We start from the raw sequence: 22,455 nt of genomic DNA on the forward strand, positions 1-22,455 counted from the left end.
CAGCAGGGCTGTTTGTAGCAGCCATCATATTACCCAACACAAGCCCAACCTAAAAAAGGAGAGAAGCCGAGGGGACGAGGCGGAGAGCCATGGCTTTGCACAGGAATACCGTTTGAAAGACGCTCCGACGCCGCTTCGTTTATGTTCAGCTAGCCCCGTGTAGCCTACAAGACCTGCAGGTGAGACCGCATGTATGTGCTTGTTTTTAAAAATAAATTCTGCGAGGCTGTTGTCTGTCTAAGCGGGATGTGTTCAAGTAGTCTGCACGGGTCACATATCCGAGGGTTTCAAACGCAAAACGTGGAGTTAAGGGACGCAAGACTTCACTGGAGGAGCCGAAGCCGAAGCTCAGAGGAAATGAGACACTAGTGTGTTATGACTTAGTTAGCTAGCATTCCGCACCCAAATGTAAATAAAGAAACGAGTCTACTTCCTGCGAAAAATGAAGGGGAAGCATGTCCTTGCTTCATGTTCAGTAAGGGTAACAGCTGGGCAATTAGCAACATAAGGCCAAGCCACAGCCTCAGTAAGCTAGGTTTGAATGTTAAAGTGGCGGTAACACCCAGAAAGTCACGCCGTCTTTGTCTCGTTAGGTTAGCGTTCGTGCTAAGAAAGGTAGCTTAACCTAGATAGCTAGCGTTACAGGTTAACTGGTGTACTATGACTTGAGTGTGGAAGGTTAGACCGGTCACTCATTCGCTTAACCAAACGCTCCAGTCGCTCGCAGTCAGTAGAAGAGCCACACTAACGAGCTCAGTAACGCTACAGTATTATCAAGTCTTCGTAACCTCGCTCTGTCTGAACACTAACGATCCCGCGAAGACAAAAACCTGCTGTGAACGTGGCTCACCGCTTCACTTTCGTTTTTAGTGGCTGACTGAGGCGCTTTGTCCCGCGGCTCGGGTTCAGTCTGCTGGAAACATGTTTAACAGTGTTTAAGCAAGCCAAGTTTTATCGAACGTCTTCATCTTTACACACTCTCTTGGTAAACACTGAGAACCTGTTGTCGCGGACATTTGAACAGTGTCGCGCGTTTTCAGGCTTGTTCGTGCTGTTTTAGGAGGAATTTTCCATGACTTTGCGTCAGGTGCCAGCTGTTTTATGTTAGCAGTTGAAATGCAGGTTTGGTTAAAAGTCCTCCAAAGCAGTTGTCGCTGAAATGTTTTGGTTAAAGAGCACAAAGTAAGTCGTCTTTGGCCGTGTTAGCCAGACTAGAGCAGGGCCGTCGTTCTTCTTCAGCGTTTCCTTGCTGCTGTTGAAGTGTTTGTTTGAAACCAAGAAAGGAACAGCCAAGAAATACTTCATGAGTTCAGGCAGGTTGTGGTTCCTCCTGTGTGACTTGCCGACCAGGATATCTCGCCCCTTCTTTTACTTTAAGTACTAGCCGGTGTTTTCATGCACCGTTTGAAGTTCTGAACTCAGGAACAAAAACCAGTGAAATGTCTGCTCTGAAGCCGGGATTGTTCGGGTCCACGCAGGGACAGAGAGATGGGTATCCACTGCAAGGTCAACATGAGGGATGCAGGTGGGATGCAAGGCTAAACTTACTGTTGTCTGATGGGAATTGAGAAGTTATAAAGGAATGCATACTTCCATCATTAAGATGTAAGTAAGGCGTTATGAAAAAGAACTTGGATTGATGTACATCAGTCAGTTGGCCTGTATCCATCAAGCGTCTCAGAGTGAAAACTCATCCTGGATCAGCTCTCATAAGTCATCTAATTGAATACAGAGTTGTGTAAAAGGTGTAAACTGATTCCAAATCGGCATTCTGGACTGCTTAAAGACTTGGGACTTTTGGATCCACGTGAGTGACCACTAGCACGCAGTGTCCCAGTGCTGACTTGGCTCGGTAGTTTGTGAAGTTTGTTGGCCTAAGTGCTGTTTTCAAGCCTCTTGGAACTGACAACTAGTACCTGGAAATGGGCAAGAGTTGCACCCAGTAGTACTCAGTGTGCCCATCACTTCTGCAACAAAAGGGCTTTTATTAATCCATGCACACAGATGCAGAATATATTCAGAATTGACCTCAGATGTTGAGTGCAGAACAGATGTGTAATACTACTGTTTTAGACTCTCATGCTTATTTCACCACGCGCCTCACTTTTGCTCCATCATACAGTAGTTCACACATTGCTGGCTGTGAAGAATTTGTGGGTGCTGTTTTGGTTAACCAAGTTAGAACTGAATAATTCTGTGTAGATGTGATGGTGCGTCCATTAGTTTTATTTGATTATTTACAGGGGTTCATTTCCACACTTGTTAGTATTTTTCAGTTCAGTCCAGATTTTATATTTTATGATCAGATGATTGTTTTATGATTGCATATTGTAGCTGCTAAACCCTTTTAATCTAAGTTAAGAGATTTTATTTCTAGTAAGCTTGGAGCCTTTCTATTGGTCCCTTCAAATTCACCCAATGTAAGGGATAGCTGCTGGAGATATAATGGCAATATCTCTCTACGATAGCATATAACATTTTCAGTAATGTCCAGTTCCAAAACTGATGACTGTAGACCTAGTGTTACAGAAAAACAGACTATTGTTTGTATTTAACCTACAGGTGTTAAGGTGGAAGTTTTCAGTGTTTGTTCATCTTGACTTGCCAGCGAGTTCCAGAAATTTGGATGTCACCACAGAAGGAAAAGTACTGGCATTAGTGCCTGAACTAATCTCCTGAACTGGTAGCAGCGATGTGCTAAAATGTTCCAGACTTTCATGGTCTCAGTTGTGATGACAGCGCAGTGACTTACAAGGGAGGATACATGGCCTCCCTTATATTCAGTGAAAGATTCTCTTCAGTCTTTCCTATCCTTTTTTTTGTTGTTGTTTTTTAAATAAGGTGAGTGCATGAACTCTGAAGTGTCAACATGCTGTGCTATAATCATTTGTTTCTGAGTTCCATTTGTTACAGTGTAAGTAGTGTGAGTGGGGTGGAGCAGGATTCGTTAGGAGTTTCTTTATAATGGCAGATTGTGTTTACTGAGTCTGCAGTTTCAGATTTGGCTGTCAGCATTGTTCGGGTGACATTTGGTTGGCTTGCCAAGTTATGTAACTTGACTAAATTGGTGAAAACTCATTAGGCTAACGAGATATTTTGAGACTCACAGTATTTACAGAAGTCTAATGAATGATGAACTGAGCTTATTTGGTCTGGATTGTAGCTTGGGTGCTTGGATAAGTGTTCATCACTGCTATTGACTGCCCATCTCCTGAATCGCAGTCTGCTTTGTCAGTAAGCTTTACCAGAAGAACCGATCTAGCACATCTTTTATTGTGGTAACTTGAGTTTGAACAAGTGGCCTTATATAAGGAGTGTTTTATCTACGTGGTTCTTTTCCAAGAAGTGTAAGGAGTGTCTGGAAACCCACTGAGCAGGTTGTCTGTTTGTACAGTGAAAGCCCTGTCAGTTACCTGCTCTTTCTGCATTTCTTAATTGAAATCAGTTTTAATGCTCTTTACAACTTGGACTGAGAAAGCTGCACTGAAATAATTATTTAGCAATAATACCAGTTGCACAGGCAGTGTCAGGCAAATCTGGAGTCTCATCACACATCTGCTCTGAATTGATGCTCCACAGGAACCATTTTCAACCTTTTCTTGGCAAATATCACCATAGGCCTTCTGACAAGTGACTGTTCCAAGCACTTCCACTGTAACAAACAATGTCACTGTTAATTTTTGCAAATTACAACTGTGATGATAAAAGTTAGTCAATTTTAAAATACAATCATTTTTACAATTGGTAAAAATAGTCTGCAAGACTGCCAGTCTCCTTATGTAGCATTAAGTTTTGTATTAGACATGAATACATTTTAAGATCTGTAATGAGTTGAAGTGTAGTTGTTGTTTTTTTTTTTAGCACAGTATTTATGATCCAAGTGTGAATTTTTCCATGTTTTGTGTTGAGTTCTATAAGCATCTAGAACAAGTATTGAGTCTTGCTGTTGTAGATGTTTATTTCATGGTATCTGGGGTCTGTCTCATGAAGCACATATAATTTGGACGGGGTGCCTGACGGAGTTCCATCTTCCTGAAACCTAGCAAATGCAGCTTTCTCTGGTATCCTAGGCGACCTGTCACAAGAGGCAGGATTTCTTGCAAAGCCAGCTAATCTAAGCTTAATTTATCTAACCTTGCATTTCCCTTCTGACTGTGGTTTTTATTGTGTCACCAGGGCAACTTATGCTGCATGTCTGACCTGCTCCAGGTCCGGTCAAGTTCAAGATTTTTGTTCGTAAACAGATCTTTGACCGATCAGCAACAAGCCTATTTTTTCCATTCTACTTAAGTATTAAGAATATAAAGCATTTACTCCAGTAAGCACAAACACAGTGGCAGCAGTGATGACATTGTGCTTTTTTTTTAACCATTATAAATACCTTTCTGTCTGTTTTTATTACAGATTTTTTTCCTTAAAAAACAAAAAAAAACAAAACGGTAAACTGCTTTATGATTCATGTTTCACATGATTGGTTGTTCTTCATAAACGTCATGCTTTCACATACACCTACATGAGAATTAATCATAGCTTGCCTGTGATTTAACCTGGGTTAATGGAGAAAGTTGTTAACCATCGATGGAATGAATTACTTGTCGTTTTATTTGTTAGGTTTTGTGAAAGCCGAAACAGTCAGGATTTCTGTTTTGGCTTGTGTTGAGCTTGCTTCGTGAGACAGGCCCCAAAGTTTAATTACTGAAGCTGTAATTTCTATACGTGCACATCACTGCTGCCATGTTGGTGCTTATTGAAGTAATGACTGCTTTATATTGTTTATCTATGTAGTATTTGTTTCCTTTGCAAACTTTCCCTTTGTGTGCCAAGAGTTGTTTAAATTGACATCTTGAACTTGACCTGCCCTGGAACAGGTTGCACCTGCATCATACGTTTGCCGTTGTGAGACAAAGTGCAGGAGTGGATCAAGCTAATAGAAATATATCCTACTACATGATACAGGCCCCAGGTCAAGGTAAACACCAAGCAAACTTTACCTTCTTATCTTGACGTGTCTTGTTGTAATTGTATTCAGAAACATGCTTAACATTTAAGATTTGAGTTAAGAAACATGAACAATGCTTTAAAGCAACCCTGCATATTTGACAAACAAAAAAGCCCCAGTGGCTCTTTGTCACCTGTAACCTGCTAAGTTTGTTCTGGATCAGACCGGCATACAGGGACTCTTAACAAACATTTAAGTCTTAAAATGGCTTTTTAATAATAATAATAATGTGTGTGTGTGTGTGTGTGTGTGTGTGTGTGTGTGTGTGTGTGTGTGTGTGTATATATGTTTGTATGAGATGTTTATGAGCTGTTAGTGTTTGTGTAATAGTGGCTGGGTGTACTGCTCCCTTGGGACTCTGCTGTATAGCTGTCTGCTGACTCAGCTTTACTGCTTCTGGTTTAGACGGTGCATCTAACCATCTGAATTCAGCTCTGTAACGTCCAATATGTTAAAGGATTTTCTCACACAGTGTACTGTACTATAGCTAATATTGTGTTTCTATATGTAAGCTAATTTTAAACCAGCAGTGGGTGTAAATTGCCTGCAGGGGATTGGGTGTTAGTCAACATACTGCAAAGTGACTTTGTTACCCCTTAGGATTATGGACTGTAAAACTAGGTTGCATAGTTTTTCGAGGCACACAGTGTGACATTTAATGCTGTCGAATTGTAATATGAATTTTTTTTTTTTTTTTTTTTTGTGAGCGCTGAGATGTTTCAGATGTGGCTTTGTGGGTGTCTTCATTAATGAAGGCTTTCAAGTGTAAATCATTTTGTCCAAAATAATTAGGGACCATCCTGATCCAACTATAGGTGATGGGCCAAATACAGAAGAAAAGTACTGGAAATCAGAGGGGGGGAAAAGAACCAAAGTTAGATCCTGTAACAAATCTAGCCTGCAGGTCACTGAATTGCTTGTAGTGCAGCATAACAAAAGCAAAGCAAATTGGGTCACTTGATAACAGTAGTCACATGTAGCCTGATGCTGCCATAACAAATAGGGATGCACCAATATGGGGATTGTGGGCTTATGCTGATGTCCTAATTGATTTGTTTATTAAATGTATATATCTGTCTGTCAGTTTCTCCATTTCTAAAATGGACAAATTGACACTACATCTTCCCTGTATTTGCATTGCATGGAAATTATATAGAATTTAATTATTTGATATTTTAGCATAGTAGCAGTGTCACTTTTGCTAATTTTGGGGGGTGGGGGCGATGTAAAGTGTGCTATAACTTTTTCACAGGCCATATTTTTGTTTTCTAATGTTCATTTCAGGAAATGATAAATGTGCATTAAAAGGTGTAAGGATATCTGTATTGGATGTGTATAATGGATATTGAACCATTGCCATTCTAATATATTGTAGATTTACAGTTTCACAGCATACTCTGAGCTGTACAGTATATTAGCTGTATATTTTACCTGTATGTAAAGCTTAGCTATACAGTTTCAGGAATCTATGGCATTTGTCATTTATAAATGGCTTTGCTCTCATAAATGTCTAAATATCAGCTATATGAAGCTAATTCTGCATTGAGACTGGGCCAGCATGTTGTAGATGGAGTTCTGCTGATTTATGCTCTTGTCTCTTCATGTTGGTGAGCTTTGATCAGAGCTATTTTTCTCACTTTACCATATGCTGTAAAGTTTGTGACCCACAGTTCAGTCATGAGTTATTTGACTCACTGCACCATGTATTCTTTCTCTGTTCTTTGATGCATTCACATTATCGTATAAACAGTTTCTTTGGTTGACAAAAGGTATAACTTGGTGTTCAACTGCTGTATGACCCTTTTTCACTTGGTGATTTTATTTTGTTTCCATATAACTGTGGGAATGTAAGCGGTGCTCTCAGGGCCTATGTTGTATGGGAAGGAGTTTCGACTTGTTGTGTGGTTTTTTTTTTATTTTTTTTCCTTTTCTTTCTTTTCTTGTTCTCGTTCAAATGACTCTACCGATACTGTGGTTTGCAGGTAATCTGACTGTGCATGTTCTCTGTGGTTGTGATGTTGGTTGCCAGTCTCTCTTAAAAGGATGGCCGGTTTTGGTTCTGTTCTGTTGGGACCTCTGTTGTGCAGTATATTGATTTTGCGGATCAAATTCCAATGTAATTCTGTAATTATTCTTCTTAGTTGTCTTTTGCAGTCTTGTATCTCCAGATATTTATAAAGTCAGTCATCCTTCCAATTGTATTCAAAACTTCAAACTCAAGATTGTCTTTAATGGGCTGCACAGCCGTGACCTGATGTTTGGGCTTATTTTGAAGATGGCGCTGACTCCTGATAGTTTACCTTTCTTTCTTTTTCTTTTTCAGACTGCTGAACATTTAAAGGAGTATTCTGCAGGTATTTCACAAAGCAGGATTTGTCAGTTTGGCCAGATACCTTGAGCTTAAAATGAACCCTTCCAATAGCAAGAGCTGATGGAAAATTACTTTAGTTATCTGGCTGACACAGAAATCCTGATTTGTGAAACCCCAGGCATACAAGGCATCCCAGAGTTATTACATCAAATGGTTACCAACATGCTGCCTGGTAGACAAGCTCTTGTTTTTCTGTGCTGTTTGTGTGTTTATGTAATTTGTTTTTACACGTATATGAGGTACATGCGTTTTCTTTGGAAACCCTGCATATGACCATAACTTCAATGTGTAGGTTCACCAGTGATTCTGTTTGCATTGACATTTACATCACAAACTTTGGTTTTAGTCATCAATGAGATGGTATCTCTACCATGCAGTAAAAGCACTAAAGCCCTCTGTTTACATCTTAATGATTTATGCAGGAATTTTGAAAATGCAGTGCAGTTTCATTTTAAACTGAGAGATTTTTATTGGAGCACTGATGTGATGTGCCATTCCTAGCAGTAGTATTTCCTGTTTTAGTTTCTAATATGAATCTGTAGTGGTACTCTTGCACAATTTGCGATTCCCTGAAGAATAGATGGATGGTGGTTTTTTTTTTTTTTTTTTTTTTTTTTTGTTTCCTCCTTCTAGCAGCTCTATGTCAAAGTCAAAAATATTTAAGAATCTTTTCTAGGACTCTTGTAGACAGATTGTGGAATGGCTGCAAAGTGTCCTGCTATGAATTGTCAGTTTGATGGTCAATTAATCACTTAGAGTATGCATAGACCTCAAAAGCTCTGTGTGGTGATTCAGCGATCATGCACCCTCCTGTCTGTCTGTCGGGAAGTGAGTCTTGATGCTGGTGGTTTCGGGCCTGCTTTTATTGCTGGGTGAGGATGCTTTCACACTCCTCACTTCCTCTGCATGTGAGCACGAAAAGTGAGCTCATTCTTTCATGATGTGAGGTCACTGCTGGCCACGTTAGGATGAGGTTTAATCTAACATTTTGTGTGTGTGTGTGTGTGTGTGTGTGTGTGTCTCGCGAGAGGCTCCTGTTCAGGGTTAGCAGAATAGCTGCACCTGTTCTTGGGCAGCCCTCAGCTCGTAGGCTGTGAGAGCTGTTGAACTTGTTTAGTGAGGGAGCGAGTGGAGTGTTTTTTCTCATGGCTGCTGTGAAGGCAGCTGTCAGCACTAAGTGCTAGTTTGAGCATGCTGCAGTGTGACTGAATTGCGTTGTTGCTTTAATCTGGGGGTGAGACCAAGTTCATTTGAAGTTCACTTAAAGGACTCCAGTCCTTCAAAAGGCATTCTGATTGCCCCCAACTACCCACAGTCCTGTGCACCGCCACTGTTCTTGCATGCTTAGTTCCAGGAGGCCGTTCCTCTCTAAATGAGAACCTTTTTCACAAAAGCCAACCTTATTCTATCTGGGTTAAAGGTGGTTCAGCCATTGTTTAGTTAAGCTCCAGGGTAATTTCAACCGATTAAGTGGAGCAGCAAAGTGAGCTTGTTGTGAAATTGCACTTCTGCGTCAGATATGATTTTTAGACATAACATGAGAAGTTTGACTCCTGAGTGAACTTATTTGACTGTGGTGTCATGCAACTGGTTATTTGTAAAATGACAAATTCTACCCGCAGCAGCAAACTCCCCTCGTCACAGCTGTGGTAACTTGGTTTGCTAGATGCTGGTCTGCTATTGCAGCATGTTCAGAAAATGTGCCTTGCATTGAGGCAGTAGCCTAACTAAACAGCTTGCCTCATCAGCAAAGCTAGTGAGGTTGAAGATGCTTTGCATTTTCTTACTTAATTCCTGGGAAGTGTTGCTGAGAAAGGGCTTTTACGTGTATCCTTGGTGACTAGTGATGAATGCTAAATGTAGGATTTGCATCCACATAATCCGATTATGCTGTTCGATGCTCGGTCATCCTGCTAATTTTGCATATTTGCAGCTAACGGGCTGCTCCACTGCTTATGCCATTCCCTGCCACACATGCCTCATTTGCAGTACTGAATAAAGTACAAACGTATTCTTGGAAAAATACTGCTGAAGCAGAAGCATTTTGAGTAGAAGTACAAAAGTGCTTTGAATGTATTTAAGAATCAAGTGTTAATACTGTGATTTTATTTTGATGAACAGCTTTTATAACGCTTTTCAACATGTTTTTCATGTTTGCTGTTACCTTAATTATTAATATTAAACTAATACTATATGAAATTATACAGGATTATGATTCAAAAGGTCAAATGGGACTAAATATGCTCTCTTTGTAATAAAACGTGCAGTGTTCAAATACTGATGATATCCACGATAAGCTCAAAGAAACATTGTGCTGCAATTGTTTATCATTGCTAGATGTTGTCATCTTGCCCAGTCTTAACTGAAAATATTTCTTACTTTTGTTATTTAAATGCATTTACAAATGAATGCTAGCACTCAAGTAGGCTTTTACTCGAGAACAGAGGTGTTCTTGATCCACCCTTGTCCTTTGGTCACAGTATAGCTCAATGTACAATCTACCAGTAGCACAATATTGCCACATGATGAGAATCCCGTCTTTGTTACAGTGCACTGTTGGAAGACTTTAAATGCCTTTTGCTTGCCTGACACAGAATGGTGGGGTGGGCTAAGGAAACACCTTGAGAAACAGTGACTCACAGTGGGGTTGGTTACTATGTGCCAGTACTATTGGTGCATCCTTGGAAATGTCTTTAAAACCCACTGCTATTATGAATGAATTGCTATGCTCATTTCATCAATGTTTGAACAAAGGAAGTTGATGAGGTGTAACCTAAATGCTTTCATTGTGATGTTGGTGATAATGACTGCTGGTTCTTAATCTAGTGATGCTAATGAATTGACATTGTTGGAATAAAATGGCCTTATGTAGTTTAACCATACTTGCTAATATTAAATTGGGATGAATATCAGAATCGGCAGATAACTGCTTTGAAAGTGTTCTCTTCATCAGATGGACGTTTAGGTGTGATCCACAGTTAAAACTCCTATACAATGGTATGTATATTGTGTTCTGGAACAGCAGATGATTTAGGTGATGCTGGGCTACTGTGCTGAAACATTGGCATTGTATTTGAAAGTCTGCTCAAATTCTTATTTTGCTGTAATGGTAATCCATGTGAATTTATTTCCAACTATTAAGTCTATCGGTATCAGCAAATATATGCATGAAAAATATTGGATATTGGTCTTCCATATTGATAAATACAAGCATATTGGTTTGGTCTGTCTTTATCAGATTGCAATAGCAAATGGTGTGTGAAATGCAGGTTAATGTTCCTTGTAAATGTACATTCTTCTCAGTGACTCACAACATCAAGTGACCACCGAACGGAAGCCAAATTGTTTCTTTAATCAGCTAGCAGTTAAGTGCTATTCTCCTGCGACTTTACCCTGTCTGTCCAGTGTCTGAATCGAGAGGCCGTGTGACATTTCTGTTTACTCCATAATTTGTCGTCATCTACCTTCCCAGCTCTGCTCCAGCCTCGTACTCGCAGCTGCCTGCCAGATGCCTCGAGCATGTGACTAAAACCTGTCCATGATGTCCCTGTTTCAGCACAGTGGTTCTTCATTTAACGCACATCCATCCAAAAAAATCAGCGGTTTTATGACACAGGCAGCAGCTCATTAAGTGTAGTTACCGCTCCTGCAGATTTTATCAAGGTTGATAAATATGATACAATAATCAGGGCTCTCCACTCCCTTCTCAGGTGACTATGACTGAGCAGTCCTTGAGCCCTACCTTTGATACACAGTGAGGAAAGCTAGAGGAGGAGATCTTAATTTATTTATTTTTTGGTCCAGGTGGGCAAAGGGGCAGAAATTAAGCAGTTCACACTCTTCTGCGGTGAACAGAGTCCAGGGAAGCCCGCATTAGAATGGGTATTAAAATGTGTTCTTGATGGTGAAGACAAAAGCTGCCAGTGTTCCTTCAGTCCCTGCAAATCCACACCATGTCCTCTGCATTTCAATCAGCTCCCCACTCATGGGAGCAGACGCTGTGACCAGCTGCAGGAGCCCCAGCCCCCAGGCACCAAAATAAACCTGCGGGAACAACACAACAGCATGGTGTCACTTCCATGTGACGCGATCTCCCACTCAGACATGCTTCTCAACCGCAGCGCTTCTCAGAAGTGGAAAATCCTCACATGGCAGGACTGTTAGCGTTCCTTGCCCTTTTGAGCATAAATGCCGATTTCAGTTTCAGAACTAAAACCTCATCCGCATTTCTGCAGCAGACTCGTTTCCTTTTTTTGGTCCACTGGTCCACTGCCATGTAGCTGTAGTGGATGGGAACGTTTAAACCTAGGCACAAAGAGTGTGCAAATTAACATGTTTCTTACTTTCTAAAGGTTGGACAGCCATTGAAAACGATATTGTTTTGCATTCACAAACTCGCCACCCACTGCTTGGTTTTTCTCTCCCTCAGTTAGGCCATCACTGGAGAGGCATGACCCATTTAAATGGTTGTTTACTTGTATTAGAAAAAGGGCCAAGACGCTCCTCAATGAACTCTTGTCTACAATTCAATTACGACTTGGCCCCTCCAGCAGTTCAGTATTTTTAAACACTTTGTTAGACTCAGTTCCCTCCATGCCTTCCTCTATGGCGTTATACACAGAACTCTGCTGTATTGTGCAATGACTCAAATATATTGTCACTTTCAGAACAAAATCTTGTCATTCAAAAATGGGACCTTTTTTCAGGAAAACTAAAAGGCATTCTTAACCTTTTAATTGTAATGGGGTCCCCCCCCCCCCTCCCTTTCCCCTCCCAAGTAATGTTTGGTGATTTTCTATTGGTCTGTTTTGGCGTAACATTCTTACACTATGTAAAGAGCACCTGACATTTTCCAAACAACTGGGGCAAAAAAGTAAAATACAAGAGAGCAACGATAGATTCTTTTGTAGCACAGGCCCTCTCTAGTGTTCGTGGGGAGATATTCCAAAGCATGACAATGGCAAAGTAGCACAGGACAATGGATAAAGACTTCACTGACCACAGTGGTGAACTCAACCTCCCTGTATTACGAGGTTTTGTCATCCTCTGCTGCCACTGACCCTGTCTGGGAGCCAGACAGAATATTGGTGCTTGTGGTTTTCCCTGAAAACACAGCTGCATATTATATATTTTTAAAGCCAGACATTTTGTTATTGCTTTTCCTGTTATCTTCTGCCTAGACAAGCTTAAAAAAGGAAATGGCTTGCCTCTCTCTCGCTCTCGCTCGTCCATTATTTCCTTCTTTTTTTTTTTTTTTTTTTTAAGGGGACTGTGGGAGCTGGCTGGCTGTGGTAAGTGGTAGTGATTTATGTCTGTGCTGCCTCATCACGTGCTGTAATGATGGTGAGAAGTACCCCAGATGCCATAAAGATGTTTCACCCTTAGCTGAAGTAGAATGGGTTCAGAAGGATATTTCAGTGCCATGTTTTGTGTCGCATTTTTTTTCTTGTTTTATGTTTGCTTTGGTCCAACCATTTAATAATTACAAAATCAAAAGCATCAAAGCTCTCAAAGTTGTAACTTTCAGTGACTTTACTGTTAGTTGGCTATATTGTTGACCAATTGTATACCTATTTTAAATTCCTCTGTCTGCCTCATGAGTAACATTTTAAGTTGTGGATTAAAAACCTGAAGACTTTGCAGCGAGGTTAGCTGACCACAACTGTTATGTAACATCTGCCTGACCCATATATGTTAGAGGTTCATGTACTGATGGGTGCTGATATGAAAGGAGCAACATCTCAAGGTTGCCTGCTACTTTTTTGCTAAATTTTGCTTCTTTTTGCTTTGATCTGTCTAATCTCCCCAGGTGGGCTGAACTAGCATCTGCTTTGACCCGGTTTCCTGGCAACTCCTGACCCAGAAACAAAAGCCTGAGCTGACTGATTGGTGGAAGGGCTGAGGTGAAGGAGTAGAACCTTTGCCGTTCCTTGTTTGGCCTTTCCTCACTGCGTTTTTGTGGAGGGGGTGGAAAGAGAGGTGTCGTCTGAAGCGTCCATAGCATGGGGCAGAAGGTTCCGGGAGGTATAAAGACGGTGGACATGCGGGACCCTGCGTTTCGGCCCCTCAAGCTGGAGCTGCAGGCCCTGGACTACACCAAGCCCTCCCGGCTCGATATGCTGCTGGACATGCCCCCCGCCTCAGCCGACGTGCAGGTGCAGCACTCGTGGAACAATGACGACCGCTCACTAAACATTTTTGTCAAAGAGGACAATAAGCTGATCTTCCACAGACACCCTGTAGCACAGAGTACAGACGCCATCCGGGGCCGCGTGGGCTACACGCGGGGACTGCACGTGTGGGAGATCAGTTGGGCTATGCGTCAGCGCGGCACACATGCTGTGGTTGGCGTGGCAACAGGGGAGGCGCCATTGCACTCTGTAGGATACACTGCTCTGGTAGGAAATAACAGCGAGTCCTGGGGCTGGGACCTGGGACGCAATAAACTCTATCACGATGGGAAGAACCAGCCCAGTAGAACGTATCCCGCCTTCCTGGAGCCAGATGAGACATTTATTGTTCCAGACTCATTTCTGGTGGTCCTGGACATGGACGAAGGGACTCTAAGCTTCATAGTGGATGGACAGTATCTGGGGGTGGCTTTCCGGGGACTGAAAGGCAGGAAGCTGTACCCTGTAGTAAGTGCGGTGTGGGGACATTGTGAAATCAGAATCCGGTACATCAATGGACTCGATCGTAAGTACCAAAACTTTATTTCACTGAAAACTTTTTTTTATTTTTTATTTTTTATTGGTCTAATTGGGATTGATCTTTTGTAGGACATCATTAATGAGTTATGGTCCCAGAGGCTCTATGTCTATTTCCTTGCTCAGACATCCTTAATTCAACTCCTCTAATTGCGAGGTGTAGTAGGTGAATTTGAGCAGACTGTGCTGGTCTCTGGCCCTCTAGGACCATAATTAAATACCCCTTAAGTAGAATGACAGCTGTAGAGCACTGACTCCAAACCCTGGTCCTGGTGCTCTTCTACCTTACCATATGTTGTCCTTGCTTGAATACATTTGATCCAACTAACCAGCACTTTAACAAGCCTTTTTTGAGTTGAAGTGGGTATGTTGGACCAGTGGTCCTCAACTTGGTGCTTGCATGCTAACTTTGGGGACTCGTGGTATGGTAGTCAGATTAAAAACTACATAACCTATGTTAATGATGACACATTTATGAGAGTGACCATTTAAACAGAATAGCTGCATGAGTGAAGATGTGCATGCATCTAAATACTATGGCATTGTTCATTAGCGCTTGGGCAAACGGCTAACTGCGGAGCAATGTCCACATAATCTGAAGCAGAACTTCACTCACTTTTTCCATTATTCATCTTAAAGTGGAAGTATCACTTACAGGTGCACAGACAATGAATTTTTATTAGTTTTAGCTTGGCCAAGCTGACATTTTTTTTTTTTTTTTTTTTTTTTTTTTTTTATTTTTTTATTTTTTTTTTTTTTTTTTTTTTTATAAACAAAAATAGTTGGCTGTTTTTAGAATCTGACCACAAAACAATTTGTGCATAATTATACTATTAAACTTGAATGTTATAGGTGTAGCAGTAGAGTTTAAACAAAATGCAAGTGGCTCACAATAACAGCCATAAAACTGTATCATAGATTGAAAAAAAAAAAAAAAAAAAAAACAATAAATTGGCCAATTTTTGTTTCAAATCAGTGTGGTTGTGCACTACTAGTCACATTCTAGACTACCTTGGATGTGAGTGTCTGGTGTTTTGTTTAAACTTTGTGTGTGTGTGTTTTTTTTTTTTTTTTTTTTTTTTTTTTTTTTATAAAAATGTATTTGATGCATTAGTTGGCCATCCATTGTGATGAAGTTACTTACTACTGGCCACATGTACACTGCAAGTAAGCTAACAATATAGTAACTGTTTGCAACAGATCCAGTGTTATATCTCCATGTCATCTATGTGGAGAAATGTGAAGAAGAGAGTGGGGATTGCGAACCACAGTCTACATTTTTAGGGTACCATGGCTCAGGAAAGTTAAGAAGTACCATGTTAAAGAATAGAATGCACACATGAGCCAAGGGAAGAAACCGCTGCAGTTCCAGATCAAAGTTTTGCTTGAGTAACTCTGAAACCCATGTTGTGGTTTGTTAAACATTGACCTAGTGGTCACAGAGCTGTGGGTCTGTGGAGGCCTCTGTTCACCATTGTGTCAAGGAAGCTCCACTCACCTGTTAAAGATCATGACATCAACATTTATCTCAACCTCCAGGAAGCTAATGATTAACCTAGCTGCTGTCTCCTTTCCATTTCATTTCACGTCCTGATTCCTCTCTGTGTGAGGAAATGATTCCACAGCTGATGTGGCACTGCTCCATACACATTCCCACTCTCCCTTGCCGGCTTTATCCTTCAGTTTTTATTTTATTCCTCCCCCCCCCCCCCCCCCCCGCCTCTTCCGACGCCTGAAGCAGGGAGGTACTGCATGTACTTTTAATTGATGAGCATGTTTGTATTAAGATGTTATACCAGGTAGTGTACTGAGATTTGGACTGTTACGGAGATGATGTTGATGATTTGAAAACGTTCCCACTGATGCTTATTCACAGCAATACATCTTTAAGAAATACACCACACACTAAAGTCATACATGATCAAATCATACAGATGATGGCATGAATCACGTCAAATCAAATCCCTATTGCACGTTCATTGCTCCAGGAATGGCCTTTTGTGGTGCTGTTTTTAATTTGTCGTTTTTTTTTTTTTTTTTGTTTTTTTTTTAATGAAAAAAAAAACATTTTTATTTAAATTTACCCTAATAACATCTAATTGTAATTTTGTAAATGATTCCACACCTAAGGTGCATGGAAGGGAGAAAAACCCTTTATTGCGCAATTCTAAGGTGGCAAACTGAGTTTCCAGAGTGACAAAATATTGGCTGGTGAGATGACGTACTTCTCATTTACAAGAGCTCTGATAAAATGGCAATTTAGTGTAACCAGGGACTTTGATGATACCAAGAAGCACTGTTATGCATTTAAGAGACAGCAAGCCTACCCTCAAATTCAAGTTCTGATGGCTGTAGAAATGAGAACCCATTATGGAAGCAGCATGCACTGATAAGTCTACATCCAACAACTACTCTGCTGCTGCAGAATGACTTAATTAGCACCCTGTTGTTTGGAGCTTGTAAAGTAATTGAACCAAGAAAAAAAAGCAAAAAATGTATTTCTAGGGTGGAAATTGGAGAAAAAACACCAGTATTGACACATTTAAACTGCATGCAAAGTTATAAATGAAATGCTAGAAAAAATGGATCTGTGTAGAATGAAAAAATTTAATATATATTAATGATAAAATATTTTTATGCCCAAGGGAAAAAAAAAAATGATAAAAGACCACCTCTGTAACACTCATCACTAATAATGAACATTTATGTATATACAGTCATACATGTTCTGTAAACACCCCCTTGCCTCCATGGTTTGAGACCCTTTTCCTTTCCCTTCACCATCAGGGATGCACAAGTTAAACAGCAATTGGATAATGTTGGACAGTGCTAAGGAAAGCACTTGGCAGCGTAATACCATTTTAACACACCACAGAACATGTTAGATTCATATTGGTCTTTTTATCACTCCAGCAGCCATTACTTGACTTCACTCGCTCCAATTTGAGTCTTTATCCCATAAACTTGCGGATGTCACAAACCTGTTTCACACTATAACATGATGCTACCATGCACAGTGTAATGGATCAGTATAACTAATGGCTTAACAAAAATAATAATAATTTGCCTCACATTTGAGTCTTTATCCTCAAAAGCTGTGTTCAAGAGAGCCTCTGTGAGCCAGAATTAAACTTGTGTTGTGAAGTTGTGTTTTGGTTTGCTTGCTAAGCTAATGCTAGCCTCTGGTACTAACAAGGATGGTGGTGTGTCATGCTGTAGCTATTTAAGCTGTAGCTCCTAGGACCCTATTTGACAGTTTATTAGGTAGACATATAATTCAACATCATTTTAAATAGCTCTGACCAAGTTTCTGGCCAAGATGTAATTGTCATTAGCACACTTGAGAATATTAGAATGTTTATGCTAATTTGTGCTGTACAAAATTATGCTCTGTGGCGACTCATTTGACACACAAATGTATGTAATTATAGTAATCCATTCAAAGAGGTAAAACCATGTTTGTCAGCGCAAGCAGTCTTTTAAATCATTAAGTTCAAATTAAGATTTCAAATTTGAAATTTCATATCCTGCTCTGCACAAAATAGTTTAACAGCACAAACTGCTTTCTTTGTAATGAAATATGGTTGCTCAGAGCTCTTTTAGTACTGATAATATCCATGATATTGATACAAAATGATTTTTAAAAAAAAAAGCTTGCTCATAATGGTTTGTTTATAATAACATCAATATTGGGTCGTCCAAGAATGTATTATGATTGAATCTCTACTGAATGTGTGTGCTGAATATTTTAACCATTTTAGGCAACTTAGCGAGGTACACATTCACAGAAGATGTCTATAAAGGGAACATGTTCTGTCAGCATTTAAAGCAGTGCCCTGTGATGTTTGAATGATGTCATTGCCGTGTGGTCCACTAATAAGAACAGACGGAGGAGTGTGATGCAGCTGCCTGTGAGCAGTCTAGCCAGTGCATTTACCATAAACGCCCTGTTTTTGAAGGAAACAGTCTCATGGTCACCAATTAAGTCCTGTCTAATCAAACCCATGTCAGTCATCCTGCTGTTGCCTCATGTGTACTCAGATGGAATAACTCTGAAAGGCCTTCCCTCAGGCGAGTGAGTGAGTTGACGTAGCGTAGCATTTAATGATGGCCTGGCTTGCTTGTAATGCAACACATCAGTTCAGGATACAGGTGTTCCTGTATTTGCTCTCTCCTGTGAGAGGAGTAAGCGGAGAGCCTGCAGCCAGTGCATTACTCAGCCTCCTGAGTCTCCGGCCTTGGCCCACTGTAGAGTCAGGCCTTGTTTGTAATACATTTCCTCCAGCACGGACTCTATTGTAAGCTCATTAAAGACCGCAGGCTGGATGTGCTTTTTCCATACTGTTTCCTTCCCCAAAGTCCAGTTTTAAGGGTGTGCATAATGTAAAGTAATCTCTACAATAGAGCAGATGGTAGTGAGCAAGATGAAGCAAAGATATTGTGATAATGGATCAAAACTAAAAGGCTTGCTCCAACTTAATGGAATCTGTTCATTTTCAATGGGAAGCATTGATTCTTTCAGAAATGGTCGTGTGGTATTTAGAGGGTCAGGCCCATCAAATTTGACGAATATGTTGTGTTTAAAAAGTTAAGTAAGGCAGGACTTTATGCAAATGTGTCCGACCAATGCAACGCATTTGGCCCGTGAGGAGGCAAGGGTGTTTGCATGCTGTGTGAAACATTTGTTCTGCTTTTCAAACGTTCCTGTGTGTGACGCAGACTTGCATTTAAAGCTGTTTTGCGTCAAATTCAAAATGAGACGAGACAGTTGGTTGGATGTGGATATATCCTTAAATAGCTGATGGTGATAATTTCGATCTGAGAAGCAGATGTCATTATGTCCAGGTTTTACCCATCAGTGTTATGTAAATATTAGTTTAATAATGCATACTGAGTTGACTTTCTGGTTATTTAAAACAATAGAAGCATTAACTGCATAAATATTGACATGGCAAGAATGTCAATTGAACTTTGGTCTTATGCAGCCAGCTTAATTTTGTGGGGCCCTGTCACCACAATGGAAGTAAATGTAGCATATGATATTTTTACTGTGGTCAAATGTCTTGAGACTCTCAAGGAGCCATACGTACAGGAGCTTGTCCTGACCCAAAGCCAAGTAAGGTTTAAGTTCCATAATATGTTACTGAAATGGCTGAATACATCCTTCTTGCCCTCCTTCCCTTCTCTACCCTTTGGCCTCCTTTAAGGCCTGACTATGTTTGTTCTATGTACCTCATTATTTGTAAGTCGCTTTGGATAAAAGCGTCTGCTAAATGTAAATGTAATGTTGTATATCTAAAACACCTGAAGTTTCATAGACACCAAAAAGCCCACGTACCTGTGCTTGCGGATGAATTCTAACCAATTGTTTCATTTATTGTAATGTAGTTGAATGCAGAACAATTCTTGAGGACTTATTGTGAACAGTAGTTTAATGTTCTTTTCTCTCTCTGTTGCCTCCGCAGCTGAGCCGCTGCCTCTGATGGACCTGTGCAGACGCTCAGTGAGAGTAGCGTTGGGCCGGGAGCGACTAAGTGAAATTCATGGACTTCCCTTACCCGCCTCCCTTAAGAACTACCTGCTCTACCAATGATGATAGGAGTGCCTTTTCAGCAGTGCAAGGCAAAGCGCTCATTCTCTCTGGGATAACTCTTCTTTTTTTCCTGACAAACCTGGTTTCTTATCTGCTTTTCTCCTTGCTTTGGATTTTAGTACAAGACTTGTTGCTAAAACGTTTTTACGAGTCACACCATGGACGCCTCTCTCACGTTTGAAGTGTTTACGGTCACATTTTGGCGTCTTTTTGGTTACTTTTTAAAACCCTAATTATGTGGCTTGCTTCAGTCATATACTGGAAACACAATGGGAGATGTACAGAACCCTGTGGCATGAGCTGGCCCAGAAAAGAACATGTCTGTCTGTATGGTTGGATGGAGAGATGCAGTGAGTTTGGATCCTCAGTTGTTTGCCAAGGCTGCCTGTAGTTTGTCCTGTTCACCATTCTTTAGTCTTTTTAACTAGAACTACATGGTGACACATTTTGCCAGGTTTACCTTTTCAATGCTGGACGTGTAGTTTATTATGGGTATAATTGGGGGCAGCTTGTCACCTTCAGTCATGAATTAAACTTTGCTTTAGTGAATCCTGGGCATGAATTATGGATCTTTTTTTTTTTTTTTTTTTTTAAAGTGAAGTTTTTAATCTCCTGCACATTCTTTCCCTCTTAGAATTTGTAGGATAGATGCAGTAAAGTACAAGGTTTAAGACGGAGAGCTTTTTTTGCAGGATGCAAATACAAGTTGACTCATGAAGCAGACTGGGTGCGTGGCGATGGCTTCCCCCCCTTTGCTCTTGGCAGGTTAAATATAGCTTGGTGTTAGCTCACTGCAGGCCTGGCCGTCTGGCCTGGGGAAACAGGCTCTGACCTCAGTGTCTATAACGGGGTTGAGAAACTAGCACACACGGCATTAGGAACCGCAGCTAGCGTGGCCTGCCTGCATCACTCCTAAAGACAGTAGGTCCTCTTCTTACTTAACACTGTAATATCTGAAGTGCCTGCCCATGTGAAAATGGTGCGTTGTTTAGAAAGCCACTATTTTAAATGGATTGCACGATGGTATCACTGTGAAACCATGTAGCATTCATGAATGATGCTCATCGCAGCAGGTTGTTTTGGCTGTTGGTCTTTTTATAATTTCCCTCTGATCCAGTTTCTCTAACTTTACTGTCCAACGTTGGGTTCTGTTTTGGTTTTTAGTTGTTGGTTGTGCTTTTCCCCCCCCCTTTTTTTTTTTTTTTTTTTTTTTTTTTTTTTTTTTTTTTTTTTTTTTTTTGGATCAATGCTGTTTTCAGTCTGCTCATGTCACGGTAGTACTGGGGGAGGAGGGACCGTGGCGTGAAGTGCGTATGGGGTGATGTGACACTACTGTACTGTGCCTTGTCTATGAACCAGCCATTGAATGACACCCCTGGTGTCAATGGGCAAAAGTGATTTTTATACCAGTCAGGAAACGTTCAGGTTTCTTCTCACAGCCCATTCTGAGACTTAGTGCAGAGAAGATAACATTGCTTAGGTGGTGTTTTGTGTTTTCCAGAGACTTATTTTCTCCCCCATAACAGTCTTTTTAGATGTGCAAATGTAGTTCTTGTTTGGCATCCATTTAGCTGGGTCATGTTCAACTTTGTTCTTGTATCCTTCCTGCCTGCAGACCATCATCCTCTTTGTATTCAGTGATGTAGATAATATTGATAACTATCTAATAAAGTTTATTATAAATGAACTTTTCTGTTCAAGTGGGTTTTTATGCTTCATTTTATAGTAGCTTTGGGTTTTATCACTGTTTTATGAAATAACCATCAAGAGAGGCTTTTAGGCTGAGGAATATACAGCAGTCAACCACTTGTACTAGAGCAATGCCCACAAACACACCACCAATACCCAAATAATACTTGCTGTGCAGTGGTCCTGTGGGGGTCCTGACCATTTGAAGAATAGGGTGAATGGTGGCTAACAAGGTATACAGAGAAAAAGATGGACGGCTGCCTGTAATTTTAGAACTAAAGTGCTCCTATATAATAAGCTCATAATACTCATTGTCCTAAAATGGACAATGAGTATAGAAACAGAATTTAACCCACCTTTTTTTTTTTTTTTTTTTTCTTTTTTTTTCTTTCTATTCCACCACTGGTATGTCTGTGTGCAATCACAAATGTACTCTTATGCCCAGGTTTGGGGTGTAATAGAAGACAAGTATTGGAAATATTCAGAATAAAGAAATTTAAACTGTTACTGCCTTTACAAAATGGAAGTTGTATTCATAATACTTTTTTTAAAATATATTTTTAGGAGAATATATATATATATATATATATATTTTTTTTTTTTAGTAACTCTTTATTTAACCAGGGTAATGACATCAAGATTAAAAAAAAACTTTTGCAATTGAGCCACAGCCAGGAAGGCAGCACACAACCACAAAAAAACCCCCAAAAATAAACAAAAAAAAAATTCAGTGAAAAAACCCTAACACCTCAACCAATGAAATCTAATTTAAAAAAACAATGAAGAAGGATTGCTCCAATTTAAATGTTAATTAAAAAAAGTTAAATATGTATACCATCTTTTATAATAAAAATGATTTAAAAAAAAAAGCCTGAGTAGACTGATAAAATGTGTAATGAGCGTTATTCATCTGTGTTACTGAGCTTATTTGAAGGATGATCAAAGGAATAATCTCAGTAGATGTGTTTGGAAGTGATTTAAATTTAGCATTTGGGTTGTACTGGACTCCTGCTTAGGGGATTGTGGGAGCATCAGTTGTGAGAAGCAGGTGGGGACAAAAAGAATTTAAGAATTTTTGGAAATTTGTTTTAACACT

The 22,455-nt window shown here is 40.2% G+C and overlaps 1 protein-coding gene across 1 annotated transcript; it reads left to right on the top strand.

Moving 5' to 3' along the window:
- On the top strand, nt 1–21,357 carry spsb1 (splA/ryanodine receptor domain and SOCS box containing 1). Its single transcript, XM_017709439.2, has 3 exons — nt 1–179; nt 13,180–14,066; nt 19,543–21,357. Exons 2-3 carry the CDS (start codon nt 13,373–13,375, stop codon nt 19,668–19,670), a joined length of 822 nt encoding a protein of 273 aa, XP_017564928.1. The 5' UTR covers nt 1–179; nt 13,180–13,372; the 3' UTR covers nt 19,671–21,357.
- Nucleotides 21,358–22,455: the final 1,098 nt, after the last annotated feature.

This window comes from Pygocentrus nattereri, chromosome 9, assembly GCF_015220715.1.
Source record: "Pygocentrus nattereri isolate fPygNat1 chromosome 9, fPygNat1.pri, whole genome shotgun sequence".
NCBI lineage: Eukaryota > Metazoa > Chordata > Actinopteri > Characiformes > Serrasalmidae > Pygocentrus > Pygocentrus nattereri.